At 34.6% G+C, this 17,789-nt stretch overlaps 1 protein-coding gene across 3 annotated transcripts in view; it reads right to left on the reverse strand.

The window, feature by feature from the left end:
* ADGRA3 (adhesion G protein-coupled receptor A3) overlaps positions 1-17,789 on the reverse strand; it is a 55,145-nt gene that overhangs the window by 22,866 nt on the left and 14,490 nt on the right. For 2 of the 3 annotated variants that reach the window (XM_030492689.1, XM_030492691.1), the window contains exons 2-8: positions 15,958-16,029; positions 9,281-9,352; positions 7,914-7,985; positions 6,968-7,039; positions 5,193-5,353; positions 4,152-4,365; positions 3,081-3,245 (exon numbers count right to left, since the gene is read on the reverse strand). In XM_030492689.1, coding sequence (XP_030348549.1) covers positions 3,081-3,245; positions 4,152-4,365; positions 5,193-5,353; positions 6,968-7,039; positions 7,914-7,985; positions 9,281-9,352; positions 15,958-16,029 — 828 coding nt within the window. The remainder of the gene's footprint in view (positions 1-3,080; positions 3,246-4,151; positions 4,366-5,192; positions 5,354-6,967; positions 7,040-7,913; positions 7,986-9,280; positions 9,353-15,957; positions 16,030-17,789) is intronic. The other variant, XM_030492690.1, reaches the window with a different exon arrangement.

The following is a 17,789-nucleotide window of genomic DNA, read 5'->3' on the forward strand; positions in this document are numbered from 1 at the left end:
CATTCTGCCATAATCTCACATCACAAAAACAACAAGAGAAATGCTTTGTGGGGAAGTGTCCTTTACCCTCTTTCCTCTCCCATTCACAATACCCCTTGTGCAGGTACAAGTTTCTCTGCAGCCCAGTGGTGAATGAAATGGGAGAACCGATTCCAGCTGCAACTACATTCACACTTCCCTTATTCTTTACTTTTGCTAAGTGAATGCTAACTTGAGTCATTCCCAGCCATGAATTGTTTCCTCCCAATACTTGTATGGGATGAGCTTATGAGGAACTCTCCACTTTCCATGAAGACACAGAGGACATCCCTCCAGCAGGGCTCAAAAGGTGACTAATGACATGAAATTCTCGTCATTCAAACAAAGGCTACGTAAGTTTGGCTGCATTCTTAATTTCTTATGAGCTTAAGCTAGAATATTTTTCACGGTTTATGTAACTGCTAGCAGAAGTGCAAATCTGGACTGTATTAACACCCTTATTTCATCGCTGTTTATAATTAGGTGCTCAAAATTTATCACGTGTACATGAGAGTAGACAGCTGTGCAGAAAAAGATGGTTCATTTACATTTAAGTACCGTAATTTCATTTCAGGGGAAAAAAAAAAAAAAAACCAACAAACCCCAGACCATGAGATTATAAAAGAATCCTTTTCTTTATGCATATTAATTCTGTTTTGAAAACATTCATTTATTTAAATCAACAATACTTTCAGTTACAATGAGTTTTTATATCATCATTTCATTAGCTTACAGGTAGTCTAATATTTTTTTCTTATTATACCTTGACAATTATAGTTTCAGGATTAACTACGTCCAGTGAGTAACAGTTTTCAAAAGGATAATTCTTAAATTTAAGAAAGAATTTTATCAACTACCAGCATAAAATTATTCTAAACACAACAGTTGAAGGATTTACTGAAGTAGAAGCATTAGGTTACATTTTAACATGCAAGCTGTATTTTCAGTTTAATCATGGACTGTAATATCAGGGATATTATCTGAGTAAGACTTAAAAAAATATTTATTTAGGAAAAAAAATTGTTTCCAGGATGAAGACAGTTTTTACCCGATCTTTATAAATTCATGCTAAACTACTATTACTGCCAAAGACGCTGAAGACAAACATCCACCTTTGCCACACTTTGCTATGCCATCTCTGAAGGGATAAAAATCTAGATGTCAGTTTTGAAACAGCTTCCAAGCTAAAATGACTAACCAGTTCCAACTAAAAAGCTATAAAATCAAATTCACCTAGGATCATTTACAGCCATCTGTTCAGAACCATTTTCTCACTAGTCAAAGCCTTATTTCCATATGGTCTCAAAGGTGAAAAATTACTCTTTATTATTACACTACCTAAACTACAAATGGAAGTCTGTTACAGTAAACCCAGATACAGTGAAATTTTTGATATGCTGAACATTTCCTGAAATCTTATTTCTTTCTACTGAATTCCAGAGGGGGTAAATCCTATTACACTGAACAGTCACTGAACAGCATAGGTTAATTTAATGGAAAACACTTTGAAATAAGCCTTTACCATCTGTTTTCACCTCTAATGGCAAATCAAAGAAGAGCGATTCACACTTGTATCATAAAAAAATGCATAAGTGATTTAAATAGATGTGTTCTTTGATGAATACAGCATGCATCTGTTTGACTTTCTTCACCTTTTATTTTAAGCAGGAAGTTCTCATTTTCTAAGATAATGCTCATCCCTGCAATTGAAACCACCACAGTGTAAAAAGAGAATAAGCATGAAGTTTTTTATATAAATAATTCCTTATAATGTAAGTTCTTCAGTAGCTCTAAATTGCCTCTGTGCAGCAGGTTATTTTAACACTACTTCCCTTACTAATAGTTCCTCATACTCAGCTACCCTTCTTCTCAAATTGTCCAACAGATAAACATATAAAAGATGAACTCAGAACAAAGGCTCTCACTCAGGACTTTACCTAATTCTTGCTACAACTGGAGAAGGACTTCTGCACTTGAAAGCTTGTCTTCTCTCTCCCCAAAAACTATGTCCCAGCAACATGCTTTAACTTAGTTTTAATTCCTTCAGATAAAAGATTTATGGTCTTACACTAGCTGCATAGAAATAAGGCAACTTTAAAGAACTCTAATGTACACAGGGAAAGGAAGAAAAGTTTGTAAACAAAAGATCAAGCAGAAGATCAACATAGTCAAGCAGCATAAGGAAAGTGAAAATAAGTGTGTAAAAGCAGTAATTACAACATTAAGAAATCCTACAGACCACCATGAAAACATATGCTGTGACATACACTAATTCTCAGTAGGAGCTATTGCAGGGAGGTACAACACAGAGTAGTTATAAAGGGAATTACCTTACAGATAGAGAATCTATACAGAAGCTATCTGTTACAGCTGGCACCTCCAGGAGTAACGTGTTGTTAGAGTGACCAGCAGCAGAAAGATCAGAAAAGGGAAAACAGGTGAAGAGGTAAGAACAAAAGATAAAATACTCTGTAAGACCCAACAAAATGGAACATCAGAGCTACCACTACAGTCTCAACAATCATTAAAAGAAGCACCATTCATTTATTCCAATATTCACAAGGTGTGTGTGTGGAGAATACCTTGCGTATGCTTTTATATATATATATATATATATATATATATATATATATATACACACACACACACACATACACATACATAATTTTTATATATATATAAATATATATATAGAACATACTTATTATATAGTGATTTTGTCATACAGGAGCAGGAGGGTTTTAAAAACAGTATGATAATCTGATGGAAAGCCCCCTGTCAGTTTGTAGTCCAACTCTATCTTACAGGTAATCTAAAAAGTTTTACTCTATTCCAGTAATTTCATTTATATATTTCAAATATCATCACTTACTTTCCATCTCTTCCAAAGATGTGAATTAACAGGCTCAAAGTCTAACATTCCATAGTATAGTTGTGGGCGCTTCTTCCAACATATACTAATTTAATACAGTTAATAATCTATTACACATCACTTACAAATATCCACATAGGTGCTTTTAAAGCATAACATCTTAGTTAAAAACAAAATTAAGGTTACCAACCTGAAATCCCCTTTATTGTTCACAACCCTCTCTGGAGGGCAGTACTGCGCAGAACTTTCTAACACCACAATGTCTACTGTCCTTGTGTTATTCCCACGTCTGGTTTGTACATGGCAACCCCAGTTTCCTGTGGAGCCAGCCTGAATGTTTGAGATTGTCAGAGCACTGGGAAGATAAAATAAACAAATAAAACCCAACGGTCTTGCAATAAAATTTACATAAGCTTTTAACAAAAGATGAATAAACTACAGAAAGACAATGGACGAAATAACCAACTACATACAACTGTGAGTGATCTTACAAAACCAGAGCTATCTATGAATCAATGTACTGTAATTCATAGAGAAATATTTATTATTCTTCTAGCTTTCATTTTTGCCAAGGTAGGAAAAAAAAAAACCAAACAGAACAGCCATGGGAAAAAGTTCCTTGACTTCAGAAAGAAGAGATGAGAAGTCCAAGTTCCCCAAGTGTTACTATCATTGCTCTCCAACACAGAATTTTTCTAGTTGTTCCAGAAAGGCCAACCTAAAATAACTTCCCAAATGCATAATTTGTGATAAAGTTTCGAAGTCCTAATTTACTAATACAACTACAGGATATATAACCACTTTGTAAATGCTGAATGAGTCAAAAATCTGCTGCAGGCAAAATAAATTATACTTACAGATCTCTGCTGGAGATCTTCAATATTACCAACTGCGGTGTGCTCAAAACGAACAGGAAAAATCCATGAGTAGTTCACTTAAAGATCTTTTTTTCATACTTGCAATGTTCTCCTGCAACAGTCTCCTGGGTAACCTGCTCTAGCTAATCCTGTTGCAAGCAGGTGGGTTTGACTAATCAAATTGCTAAACCTCCCTCCTCAAACTTGATAGTTAGCAAAGGTGACCAAATCCAGGCAATTTAAGAGATGTGTGAAGTTAAAGACTACTTCCCTAATTGGAATATTTCTGTCTACATATGTTCACCCAGCAAAGACATAAGAGGTCCTTACTGGTTATGGAAAGAGTCACTAAACCAGAGCAGAAAATAAGGAGTGTGAAATACATTTCCTCTTTATGGATTCACCTTGCAATCAGAGAGCAGTTATGAATCATGTTTTTTTCAACAAAAATACCCTGGGACTCATCAGTTTCCACTATCTTTCCATCCTGATACCACAAGACTTGCATATCTTGATCAATATATGAAGCCATACACTGGAAGGGTAGGCTATCTCCTTCAAACACAACCTGACGGTGAGATGGAGTCATATAGAAAGATGGTAATTCAAGTGGCGGTTCTAGAATTCAAGAAATAAAAGTACAATTAATAGCAAGAATCTGTCATATACATAATTTTCAAAAGAGGAGAAAAATACACGGAGTGCAAGATTTATATAAAAGCTACCTTTCACGCACTGGATATTGAAAAATACAAATTCTCATCATATTCTTTTTCAAAACATATATTCCTTTAATGTAATACATTTTAAAAATCTTTTGCTACCCCACATCCAAAAAAATGAAGCGTATAAACTCGAATGCAAAATAAATGTATGCATTTTTTCCTTCATAATTTCTCATTATCAAGATTTCAAAGTCACAAATACATGTTTTATTATTTTGATAGAATAACTCTATGACAAAGAAGTTAAGCAAGTTGGTTATTGTTTCATCAAAACAGGAAAGCTAGTCAACAACAGAATCATCATGTACGAAAGTAAATCATAAAAGGAAGGCCTTTAAACTTCAGAAATTTGGGCTTGGAATACTTTGCACATCTTAAGTTGGACAGCTAGGCTTTGGAACAAAATTATCAGTTTCCGACTCTTGTGAAGTTTGGGTAAAAAAAGAAAAAAAAAAAAAAAAAACCCTGAAAACATGGATTACCAGGAAAAAGGAGGTTATCTCCACAGAGTGCTACTCATCCTTAGGTTCTACAGACTAACATCCACAATCACCAATTTATTTGTTTCCAAAGCAAACAACACTAAATCACCACTAAAGATCAGCCTTTGAAAAAGAATCACTATTACCACTGGATTTCAGGGAAACGAAGTTTGTTCACTAATATTAACAGAATATGGAATATGTTAGAAAACAAGTATCCATTCTCCGGAGCGCTTACCGCAGGTTAGAAGCTCCTGCTTAACACCAGTCACTGTCTGTGACTGAAGTGACTTGGGATAGGCACATTTAGTTTCACGTACAGTTATGTTTCTTTCTTTTAACCATTGATGCATCCACAGTATGTTGCAATCACAAAGAAGATAATCAGTCTGAAATTCTCTGCAACACAAAACAGGTATTCACATTGACAAAATGCAACACTCGAACGTCTGAAAGCTTGACATCAATAGCTGTGCAATGCCTGTCACAGACACAGAGACTAGCAGTCAGACCCCAGAATACAGCGGAGTTGCCTACCACTACATATATATACTTCTGCAAGCTGTGGTCTAAGAACAAAAGTACACACTCCCTGAGAAAAGGAATCCTCTTCATAAACATGAGCAACACCTGTGCATTAAGTTTTCTAGTAACTTCTTTCCTGGAGTAAGTTCACATTATTTAATTGTGTATTAACAAGGAATTGCTTGAATATACATCAACAGAACTTAAGAACGCATTTCATTGCTTCATTTTAGCAATCAAATGCTTTAACAGTAAAATCAACAAAAATGTAAAAATAGCCTCTTACATATTTCTCTTTTCAGAAACACTATTCACACAATTTTAATGATAGTTTTATTCTGCTTTATATGAAAATCAAGGCTTCTCACTGATTCCTAATGTCTTCTCTGTACAATTTAATACTTTCTACTAAAAAGACACACCAAATATCCCCATGAGTGACTGAGGCAGTCAGCTAAATTAAAAGAGAACATAAATATTTTATCTGTTCAGAAACAGTAAAAAAAAAAAAAAAAAATGTATCAACCCATACGGCTATGTCTACACTGTTTTTTACCGCTAGTGAAAACATTATTTTTTTTTTTTTTTTTTTTTTTTTTTTGCAAATGTCTAAAGGATAACACAACATCACAGGCAGAACACTACAAACACTAAATCAACATTCCTGTGAAACTCCATTTGGTCTTTGTTCACAGGAATTCCTCCAGACACACACATTTTTAATAGCAATGGTTGTATCCAGATTCTCTTGTCAGATCTATGACGTTCTTGCACAGCAACCTTTCTGTACACAAATAAAATACCAGGAATAACAACTTACGAACAATTAAAAGAAGCTGGAGGAGGAAAAGAAATGTTTGCCTTTATAAACAAGAAAATAACTCAGTGTCAAAGCAAGAAACCAGAGCTTTTGAGAAAGTCCCCACACAATGAGCCAACTGTCATGAGTACCAGGGAAAAATGCAAGCTAATCATCAGCACTGCTAATTTTTTTTTTTCATTTACTGTATTCCTTACACAAGAGTACAACTCATGAAATTAAGTAAGAGAAAAGTAACATGAGGTTGGGATGTACACACCGTTATGTGCAACAAAACTATATTGTTTTAAAGGATTAAGAACTTCCTTAAAAGTATTTGTTCCCTTTGTTAAAAAAAGGTGCAAAACTCTTATTTATTTAATATAATATAAAGTAATGACACATACATGATGCATACAGAATAAAACTTTCAGAAGCCCAGATGCAGTTACAGCTTTGTTCTCTTGGAACTAAGTTACCACAAAGTGAGCATCTTTTGAGGGAAATTATACAAACACGCAAATACCCATACATAGATTTCCCCTGCACTTATTCAGATAACGAAACCACTGTTAAGAGGCTTAAAAATAAAAATGCAGAAATGTAGTACAAGCAAGCGTATATGAAATGGTTTTTGTTAAGAACACAAATGATGATGCGAATTAAGATTAGATGCAGTAAGTACTTACAGAGACTTTAGTGAACCAAGATGATCAAATGTTCCCTGTGTAAGTGTAGAAAACTGATTTCCAGAAAGATTCCTAAGAAGCAAAAGCATCATGATTTGAACTCATGCTCAAGCAACTGACATTTGAAATTAAATAAACAACAAAAAAAAACCCCAAACAGAAAAACCTCTTCAAGATAACATTATTTTAAAACACACAAGATACTATTATGACACTGTTACAAGACTCTGTGAATAACAATCAGGTCTGATAGCCTACCAAAATCCCAAAATTACATGCTCCCCAATAATTCTTTTTTAGCTGAAGAATTTTAAGACTGGGAACAAGGATTGAAAGCAAATACTTTATTTTTATTTAAAGCAACAACTAACACATATTGAGCATACATTTAAAGAAGTTTAAAACTAACAGTGAACTGTTATGTTGCTATTAACGTGCTATTAAGAACCACGTTCAAGCTAGCAGAATGTTTTTGAAAAATATTATACATCCCACTTTGCTATTGGTGAAGACACTGCCTAAGACACTAACAATTAAAGCAAAAAAAAAAAAAAAAAATCCCTAATCTTACATGTTATCTTTTTGAAGTAAATCAAGAGCTACAAAACATGCAAGAGAGCCAGCAAAACACAACCACACTGATGCCATGGTAGAAGGCATGGATATTAAAAGATCCTATAACCGTGAAATATTTTTGTAAGGAAAATACTTTGTCTAGTCTGCTAATCTCACCCCCGTGCCCTGCTACACCTAAGAAACTGGGAAATGTCTGCAAAGCAGAGAAAGCACTGAGGAGGCATGGTTTGGGTTACCCCTGCTACCCACCCTCATGGCCCCACTGCTTGTCTTTCAAGCACATGCTTAAAACAAACTACTTCCATTGAAACAAAGATTGTCAATGTACATAAGACTAAAGAAGAAGTTATGTACAACAAATTATACTTACAATCTAATAAGATTTACAAGTCCTCTAAATATATCTGCATTCAGGCAGCCTATTCTGTTATTAGTTAAGTCTCTATAAATAGGAAAAGGCAAAAAAATAAGGAAAAATTGTTTTATTTCCAAATGACATAGTCTGCAAACAGAATCATGAATTTTAGTTGAAATACAGATTGAACCATATTTACGTTTAGTCTTTTTCAGCAAAACCCAAATGGTACTGCTGTACGGGTGTACACAGGCACATAGAGTACTTATTCCATTTCTACAGCAATAACGCTCTGCCCATACACAGTTAAATGAGCCCTGCCTTACCAGTAAATCCCCTTAGAACAGGCTTGGCTTACATCACTAAAAGTAAATTTTCACATTTGTACAGTATATTCATTACATGAGCTACATCACTTAATTTAACGTGCCAGAGATCCCTATAATGGTACATTTATTGTCCATAAATAGGATCACTTATGTATTTACACTTACATAAATATTTAAATATTACACATTTTACAATGTAGGTCTTAAATCAAATTGCAAAAAGCATTCTAAAGGAATAAAAATTAAGCTTGCAAGCAGTAATGGTCCAGAAATGGTCCTTCAGCTTTACTTTTCAGGTGCAATTACCAATAAAATTCCCTTTTAAGTGAGCCAGATCATCTGCTCAGTGACAAATGAGCATATATACTACAAAAACTTAAGAAGGAAAGCTGTATGCCAACTAGAGGCAGCAGAGGAGGAGTAAAGCAACAGAATCACTAAGAATTAAAAGCTGTCCCAGCTATTCTGAAAATCTGAAGAGTGGAAGTGGGGGAGTGGATGAGGCAAGGCCATCATGCTGATGTCTTGTTTTTCACATTTCATCTGGGACAGAATTTTTACAGCTAAGGTATAAATCCCAAAAAAATGTGTTAACGGGAATGTTGGCACAACCTTCAACAAAGCAGCATTAACAGAGCTAAAACTCCAGTGTAGTATTAATAGCAAGGGATAATGTGTTCCACCATGACCTTTGGGGAAAAAAATCATAAGGAGGTTAACGTTTAACAAAGCAAGACTCGATGACATCAAAGCTCTGAATGAATGTTCACCCAGTGATGTTTCAACTCACTGAAACACAAAAAGGGAGGAATAAAACATGACTGTCAGTAAGAACAAATGAGACTGCCAAGCCACAAGCAGTGGATGTTCTTCAGTCATAAGACTGAAAGCAAACTTTGTTTCATACATAAATATATGTATGTATATAGACAGTGTATACATATTCAACTTTAATACATAATAGCTTTGCTGTCTAAATTTCCAGAACCTAAGACTTACTCTACTTCTAAGGGGCTGCTTTGTTTAAACTGATTAGCTAGATAGACTACTTACAGTCTTTTCAGAGATGAAAGCCCCAGAAAAGCTCCTGGATCTATCGTACTAATAAGGTTGTTCTTGAGGTCTCTGTGGAGAAAAATGAAGACACTACATTTACCACAAACTACCCTTTAAAACAGATACACAGGCATGAATGTATGCTTAACTTGTTTGAAAGTCTTGTTTGAAAACTGCAAAAACACAACAAAACCCATGCAACACATTTCTACTTTCTCTAACAGTATTTTTCAAAATTTGCAAATCTGTATTTTAACTAGAAAGAGAAATATAAACAGCATGTGTATTCCATTAAATATTCCTATACCAGTTCCTATCACACGAAAGGGTATAGAGCCAAAGATACTTTGCCACAGTGTCCCAGTAGGTTACAGCTGCTCAGGATGTAACATTTGCTCATTACACAGTACTATACTGTTTAGCACAGTGTTGTCTTCTTCAGCCTACACATTTTCAAATACTTTAGCAGTGCCCAACACCTACCAAAAGAAGCAAAACAGATCCTAAAAACACACAACATTGAAAGTTACCACTGGTTACTAGCACAAAAGCAAACCCTGGCTGTAAACCCCAAGTAAAGCTAGCGAAAAACTCAGAGCACAGATTTTTATATCTTAAATTTCCAGACTATGACACTGTAAGGAGAAACGTGAGGTAACTATGTCATTAAACTGCTTAATTAATTGTGCAAGTGATATAGGAGTTTTAACTCCTAGTTCAATACATTTTGCAGATACAGCTTAATTTGAAGGGTCACAGAAAGTATCTGTCAGCTTCTACAGTTTTGAACAAACTTTTATCACTGCACGAACATTAAAATTATTTCTACCTCCTTAGGAAGGCAAGATTTTTACTACACTCCTATCTGAAACTTTGCAGGCACTTATTACTACTACCAAAAAAAAAAAAAAAAAAAAAAACTCATTCCTTAGTAATAGCTGAGCATTCTGCATTTGAAAAGAAAATCGCTAATTTCAACTGAAGTCAATGTTTTAGTATGCAAGGGTAGAAAAAACATCTCCTAAACCTACCACAACATTAATAATTCTGCCCAAAAGAGAAGAGCACAAGAGGATTATGTCTACCATCATACAGATATGTATGAGTGAAAACACAAATTCATCCCAAGATTTCACAATAGGCTTTCCTGCAGACAGATTAACAAATCATGGCACAACAGACAGTGTCATGACACATGGATCACACTTCAATGCTGTGCCTAAAAAACATTTTTAAATACTTGAAATACTTTAAATTCTTTAAATTTGTCCTATATTAATTTTCAATAAAACTATGACACATACACACTCATCTCAACTTGCTTTTCTTGCCCTGCACGGAGGCAGGGGCTGCCAACTACTTACAAAGCAGTATCGGCAGCCGGAAGAACTATTATGTTTTTAAGCCTCTTTCTGCAGTACCAAGACCATGACAAATTTGAGAATACTAAATGTTATTCGTTACTTATTTAATGAATATCCATCAGTCTTTGGGCAGGGAAGAAAAATGGTACTTACTCTGCACATTTAAAATTTCAGTTTAAAATCATGTAACTCCCACTTAAAATCTCACTGGGGAAAATACTCAGGGAGGAAAAACCTGGACAACATGCCTTGGAAATCCACTAGCCTATAGATTATCAGTGAACATTCATTACTTAAATTCAAAGCATACACCCTGATACACCTCTTTTTTAAATCCACTGGTTTAAAACTAAAAGCAAGAGTTTTACTATTTCCACAAACTGTTTATACATTGTCAGATTCGCTGATAGTACTAACTAGTCTATTCTTTATGTAATTTTTTGCCTTTTTGTCTCCTCCTTAATACCAGTTCCAGAGGGATGATTACACTAGAATGGATAAATTCTCTTTTAAAAAGAAATCCCAAAAAATACCATGTTTTTATAAAACTCTGTGTGTATTCCATATTTTCAAATAAGATAGCAAAGCATTAATGAAGCACCATACTAAAGTAATTGTAAAAAACAAGCATCCTGAAAGCCCAAATTGTCAGCATTTTCTCAATCAGCATCTACAACAGTTGTGGAGTCTCTGGGGATTTTCCTCCCCTCCCAGTGGCAGTCATTAGTAAGCACTAGCTATGTATCCATCTATCAAAAAGTATTAGCAGATGAAAACTGTGAAATAAGATATTTAAAGATCTCAAAATTAACATAGCGCTGACATGTCTGGCAGCTCTTCTGAAACAGTAAAAGCTGTTGATACACAGGCTGGTATAACTACCAGTACTTCAGGATCTAGGACAGTTTCTAAATGAAGAAATGACAATTGTGGGTAAACCAACAGATTGAGAGGATTCTCATATAAAAGGGAGGTGGGGGAGACAATCTCATTAGACAGTTGTGTTTGGCTTTGAAGTTTCCATTGGTTTTAACACACACAAATACATTTATACAAACTATTCATTTCTAGCAATGGGATTTTAATAAATTTTCTTTGGAAAGCTCAACCAACAGGATACAGTCATAGATACCTATTTGTCCAAATGAAAAAAAAGAAAGAAATCCATTAGAAGAGTGTATCAGGGTAATATTACAATTCCTCAGTAGACAGTTCTGAGACCTGGACATTTTCCAAATGGAAATTAAAACATCATTACTAAAAATAATCTCTTAACTTTTTGAAAAGTTCTTACATATGCTTTTGAAATCCCCTTGCATGTAAAGAATTCAACAGCAACTTAGATCATTTTGCTGTTTTGTGCTTACCTCATCAAATCACCTGTGACATGCACTGATGAACTACAAAAGCAAAAATTTCTTGAAGATGTAACACAAAAAAGCTTTAAAAAAGAAAATGCTTGAGACATTTCTGCAAATTAACAAAAGCTAAAACCTCGACCAGAAAACCTTTCTGTTTCCTTCAAATAATTTCTATACTTACTTCCAACAGTTCAGAATACTCCAAAGCATTCAATCTCACAGCACAGATTTTTTTTTTTTACCAGAGACTACAAGACTATTTCCCACCAGCACCACTCATCTTTTGGAAATTACCTGAGAAGAAGGTGAGGATGGGAAAAGTAAACATTTTGTTAGCCTAACACTCATGGTCTTCTCCTGAAAAAAACACAGCTAACAAAGAGATGATGCTTTCAGAACCAAAACCAGAACTAAAGCTAGAGCAGAAAACTTCATGAATATTCCTGAACAGTTTCTCTGCTCAGTAATATTCAAACAAGAAATACCGATACTTTCCAATCTCTTTTAACAACTTCAAAAAAAAGATTCAGATGAACCATTAAGAGAACTCAGGTCTACCTTTTCACCTGTTCTGCTGCACTACCACAGCAAGAATTAAAATCAGAAATTATTACTCTCTGAAAAACTATTAAATGCTTCTATTTTTATTTAAGGCATCCATATATCCGTAGACTGGTGCTGTAAAAACAGGAGACAAAAATAAGACTGTCTACAAATAATCCTCCTTTCACACTGCATATTTTCCCTTTTCAAAGGTATATTAGTATATCCTAAAAATACTTTGGTAAACCCTCACCATTATTTATAGTTTAATAAATATCAAACCCCTCTTTTGCTATCTAAGTATCTTACTAAATCCCAAGCCTGTCTCTTCCTCCCTTCTCCCTCACATATGATTAAAACCGGTACTTTACAAATACATAATCTTCGTTATCCTTGCAAAAATCAACCGGCAGCATTGCCTAGCTTCCAAATGGAAGACAGCAGTTTGCTTCTAAACTGGTGAAGTTTGAATAATACCATATGAAGTCAAGTATCTACTAAATGAAAAATTAACTGTCATAAACTAGTTGTGCAAGAAGTTACTTCAGCATTTAAACTGCAGGAAATTCATAGCAAAACATAGCATTAACAAAGTCAATGGAGATCAAAATATTTAACATCTTTTTGTACAGACACTTTAATTATCACTTATGGCAGTTAAAATCTTTGATCTGCTTACTGTTATTTGCATGACTTTTTTCCTATAAGAGTAGATGTTGACGAAGTAGAAAATGACTAGCTTCCAAATGGAGTAGAAAATGACTATGCTATAATTAACAAACATTTCACCCTCCAGTAAAACAAAACTCTTGTTTTGGTAATCTTATCACCCTGTTTACAAAATAACGCATTACCAAATTTTACATTTTAATAAATTAACATACATACACAAAATTATTAACAAACAGATTTGAATTTCTTACTTGGAGGCAGCATTTTTAATGTACTTCCCCATAATTTTGGGGCATACAAGCAACAAATAAAACAATCTCTCCCTTGCAACAGTAACAGTGAATAATTGTCAGATAGGGATGAGGTCAGAAGATAACGTTTGAGTAAAACAAAAACCTAAAGGGCAACAATTTGCCAGCTGCAGATATCATATCCCCAAGTTTATCTGAAGAACTGATAAAATAACAGAAACCATTTAGAAATATGTACATTTTCATTAAGATGCCCAAGAACTAAACAGGAAAAAACAAGTTTAGTGTGTTAACACATGAATTATGAAATAGTGAATCTGTATTTCAGGATGCAAATAGTGATTAAAATGCAATTAAAACCAATTATTATGCTGATACATGTTCCTGACATTAGTATGATTTATTTTCTTTTAAAGGCTTTGATTAAATATATCTGTACATCTAAACTCTTTCAGAAAACTATTAAAGAGAAATAGCAAAAAATATTTGTTGGGAAGTATAATATTACAAGGAATGAACAAGCAAGCATTAAATGCATACAGAATCTCTCCCCCAGTAAGCAGTAATGTTAAGTGACAATGCTACTGTCTGAATGAACTATTTAAATGCTGAGTGAACTTCTTTATCTCTGTTTCCTCTCTTAAAATAAAAGTGGGAAAAAGAGAATATCTACAAAGGAAGAAAACACTCAGACAAGGGGAAGTATAAGTAGTAAGAAAAAACTAAAATAAGCAAGAAACTGACAAAAAACTGCAATTTTAAAGGCATGCAAGTTATCACTGTGTACATTAAGGAGTGTAATTTGAATCTACTTAATATAATGTTAAAATTTAAAACAGTTACAGTGGCTTCCATTTTTCTTCTACTAAGGATTATCCATTTAAGTTTGAAAAATTATTTTAATTACAGTAGCTTCTGTTCAGGGTCACAAGAACATTTAAAGCAAAAAAGTTTAATTTTACTGTGGTTAAATAGATACTGTTTTTAAATAAGTCATGCACACACAAAAAAAATAAAAGAGAAGGTCATTAATGACTAGTGTGTCACGCTAGTTATTCCTTCCTTCAGGATGAAGGCACCTGGTCATTTAGAATCATTTGTTGATGTATTAACTCTTACACCAGTGTACATAAAGCATGTCATCTCCTTCAGATGAGACTACCATACCCTCTAAAATACTGCTATCACAGATCACTTTAAATGCTCCAAACATGATGACTGCTTTATTGCTTTCTCTTCATTCATGAAAAGGGAACATATTAAAATAACCTAAAAAAATCCTTACAAATGACAGGAGTTAAATGGAACAAAGCTAGGATCTTATGATTTTAAAGAAAATTAAGATTTGGATTCATAGAGCAAATGTAAATTATCACCTCCAACTAATTAGAGTTTCAAGTATTTCCTGTCTGAAAATTGCATGAGTTAGAACAAATAACAACTGTCAGCAGATGCCTTTATTACCTAAGCAAGGATGCCAAAAGAATGTGTATAGATCTAGAATGCCATCACTGCTGATAACCTTGCTTCTTTGGCACACTGGCTTATTTCTACAATAAAGCTCCTCTGCGAGGGCAGAAAACAAATCTTTCTTCTGGCATGTGGGGGATGGAGTGGTGGAAGTGTTTGAATTTATTTAGGCCAGGTGACTGGGATTGCATCCTTCAAGTTTTAGGAAAGAATAAAATACTTTTAATCCCCTGAAGCCAAATTTCATTTGGAACACTTCCTAGATGTTGTGAGATGATTATGAAGCTGGCAACTTTCCCAGTCAAATGGCCTAGAAAAATCCTTATCTCTAAAGTTTCTGCTTGCTCCCAGGTAGATCAACCTGCCAATCCTGACCTTCTACCAGCTGGAAAAAAGCTGACTCTAACAGAAGCTAAAATGCTTCTTATGCCATAGGCGATACATCATCTGAAAGGGAAAGTGAAAACAGGAAGCAAAACATGTCCAAGAAGTTCCTCCCATCAGATTTTGCCCCCGTTCTCCTCCCTCATGCATTCAGTATATACTAAAGTTGTGAAGAAGCAAAACTGTTAAAGTAAATGTCAACAACAAACTTTCAATGAATTTAGCCTTCATCTGCTTCCCATGCAAATATCCCTTACTATTGTTCAACAAATGGTTTGACACTTCATAAGAAATTAAAGAAACAGTTTTCTTTACAACATAAGGTTTCATGTTATGAGACTAACAACAACAAAGCACATCCAGCTGGTGTAGCATGCCACTGAACTTCCCACAGAAACTGCCCTAATCACAGCCACTGGTGAGATTATCCCTTTATGCTGTTCCATGACATTCATGTTCTTGCAGAGAACATTTAAGTGTGTTAACTCTTCAAATGCACACAAATGAAAATACTTGGAAATAAAGAACACATCTCTTAAATAAGACATTTTGTTTTCAGAATTATTAAATGAAACAAACAGTATATCACTTATTTTTAAAGTGAAAATAGCTTCTTAAGAAGTGCTTACAATCTTTCAAGAAGGTGTAATCCAGAGAAAGAGCCATTCTTCAACTCTGTTATTTTATTGTTACTCAGGATCCTGTAAACAAAACCAGACAAGAACAACATATTTTAAGTTTGGTAACAAATTATTTGCTGCAGCTTACCCTTCTGGTGTACATCTTCTGTTTAGCAGCCTTTACATCAAACTACCATGCCTAGCTCATTGTCTGAGGTGTACACAACAGCACTGCTTAAAGATTGTTAATGAGAAAAAGAGGATTTTCTGTTATGTGCCCTAAGTAGCATGCAACCTTACATAATTAACACACGAAAGTACCCTCATAAAAAATTATCGTAATAAACCACCAGGATTGGCATAATAAATAATGATACTGAACAACCAGTCTACACATTCAACATTCTGTTCTTCCATACCCATTTTGATTTTCAAAACTAGGTAGCATATTGCCTGTTTTGTCTCCTCAGCCACTCGCACAAGTTCATTTCTCCCATGTCTTGCCACCTTTCCCAGCCATCATTCCACACATTGATCCTTCTTCTCAATGCAGTCTTTTTAAAACATCTGCAAAAAAACCTCAGCAAGCACTCCTCCTATCTATCCTTTTTTCTTTTAAAGGACCACACAACTGCAAATTTCCTCTTCACATGAATAAGTGGATCAGGCCCATCTAGCCAAGTACCCTATTCTCCAATCATAGCTGTCTGCAGATGCAAATTATCCACAAGTTAGGAAACCCCTTGTATAGCTGGATGCTTCCTTACTTAGACAGACCTGATTTCTATATAGCTTCATACTTCTCTGTCACAAAAAAAGCATGTATTTTCCTTTTGAATCACAAAATTTTGGCATCCACAACGAAGTTTCGCAGTACAAAGCTCTGTTTCATAAAGAATGCTTCATCTCATCTGTTTTGAGCACAGCTCCTGCTATCTTCATTTGATACTCTGCATTTTCTTACATTGAAACAAGCAGTAATCAATTCCTACCTACCCTCTCTTTAGTGTGTAATTATGTAGAAACCTAGATGGTCTCTTGCCAGATGGAAGATTCATATTTTACTTAATTACTCTTCACACAAAAGTAATTTTGTGCCACCATAATAATTTCTGAGCTCTTTCTAGCCTTATTACGCCAAAAAATTCTGAGATAAGACCACCAGAACTCAAATAGTCTTCAACAGACAAGCCACAAATCTGCATAGTGGGATAATGATGTTCTGTTTCCTACTGTTTTCCTAGCAATTCCTAATACCTAATCTCTCTTTACCACTTGTACTAAGAATTGAAGATTTCTGGTCAGCTCAGTGCCCATCATCTTATATATGAAGACAGAATTGTCATCATTCCCGATACAACTTTCAATGTACTGCTTCTGCCACTTTACTGCCCAATTATTAGTTTCATAAACTTCTTTCAAAATTCTTCACTTCACCCTCTTCCTTATTACATATCAAGCAACTCACACTCACAATGTTGTACGCATTATGAAGAAATATGTTGTGCATTTCAGGTCTCTCAAACTGCACACTCCACTAAGACTAACCATTTACTTCCACATCCACTTCTTATTCTTCAGCAACTTAGCTGTACATGTAATAATTTTCCATTTCATGCTGACACACTATTTTCATCAAATCCTTTGGAAAGGAACTGAGAGACGTCATTTGGAAAAGCATCTGTCCCATCATATCAACATGATCATCCCTATTTGCTGATTCTGAAAACTCAGTTTGTGGGGAAGAGCTTCCCATTACAGGAGATGTTAATATTCCAGAGTACATCTTTCTCTTTATCTAGGTGTGAAGTATATTTGTTATAAATTCTACTGATTTGTTC

This window comes from Strigops habroptila, chromosome 7 (genome assembly GCF_004027225.2).
Source record: "Strigops habroptila isolate Jane chromosome 7, bStrHab1.2.pri, whole genome shotgun sequence".
Taxonomy (NCBI): domain Eukaryota; kingdom Metazoa; phylum Chordata; class Aves; order Psittaciformes; family Psittacidae; genus Strigops; species Strigops habroptila.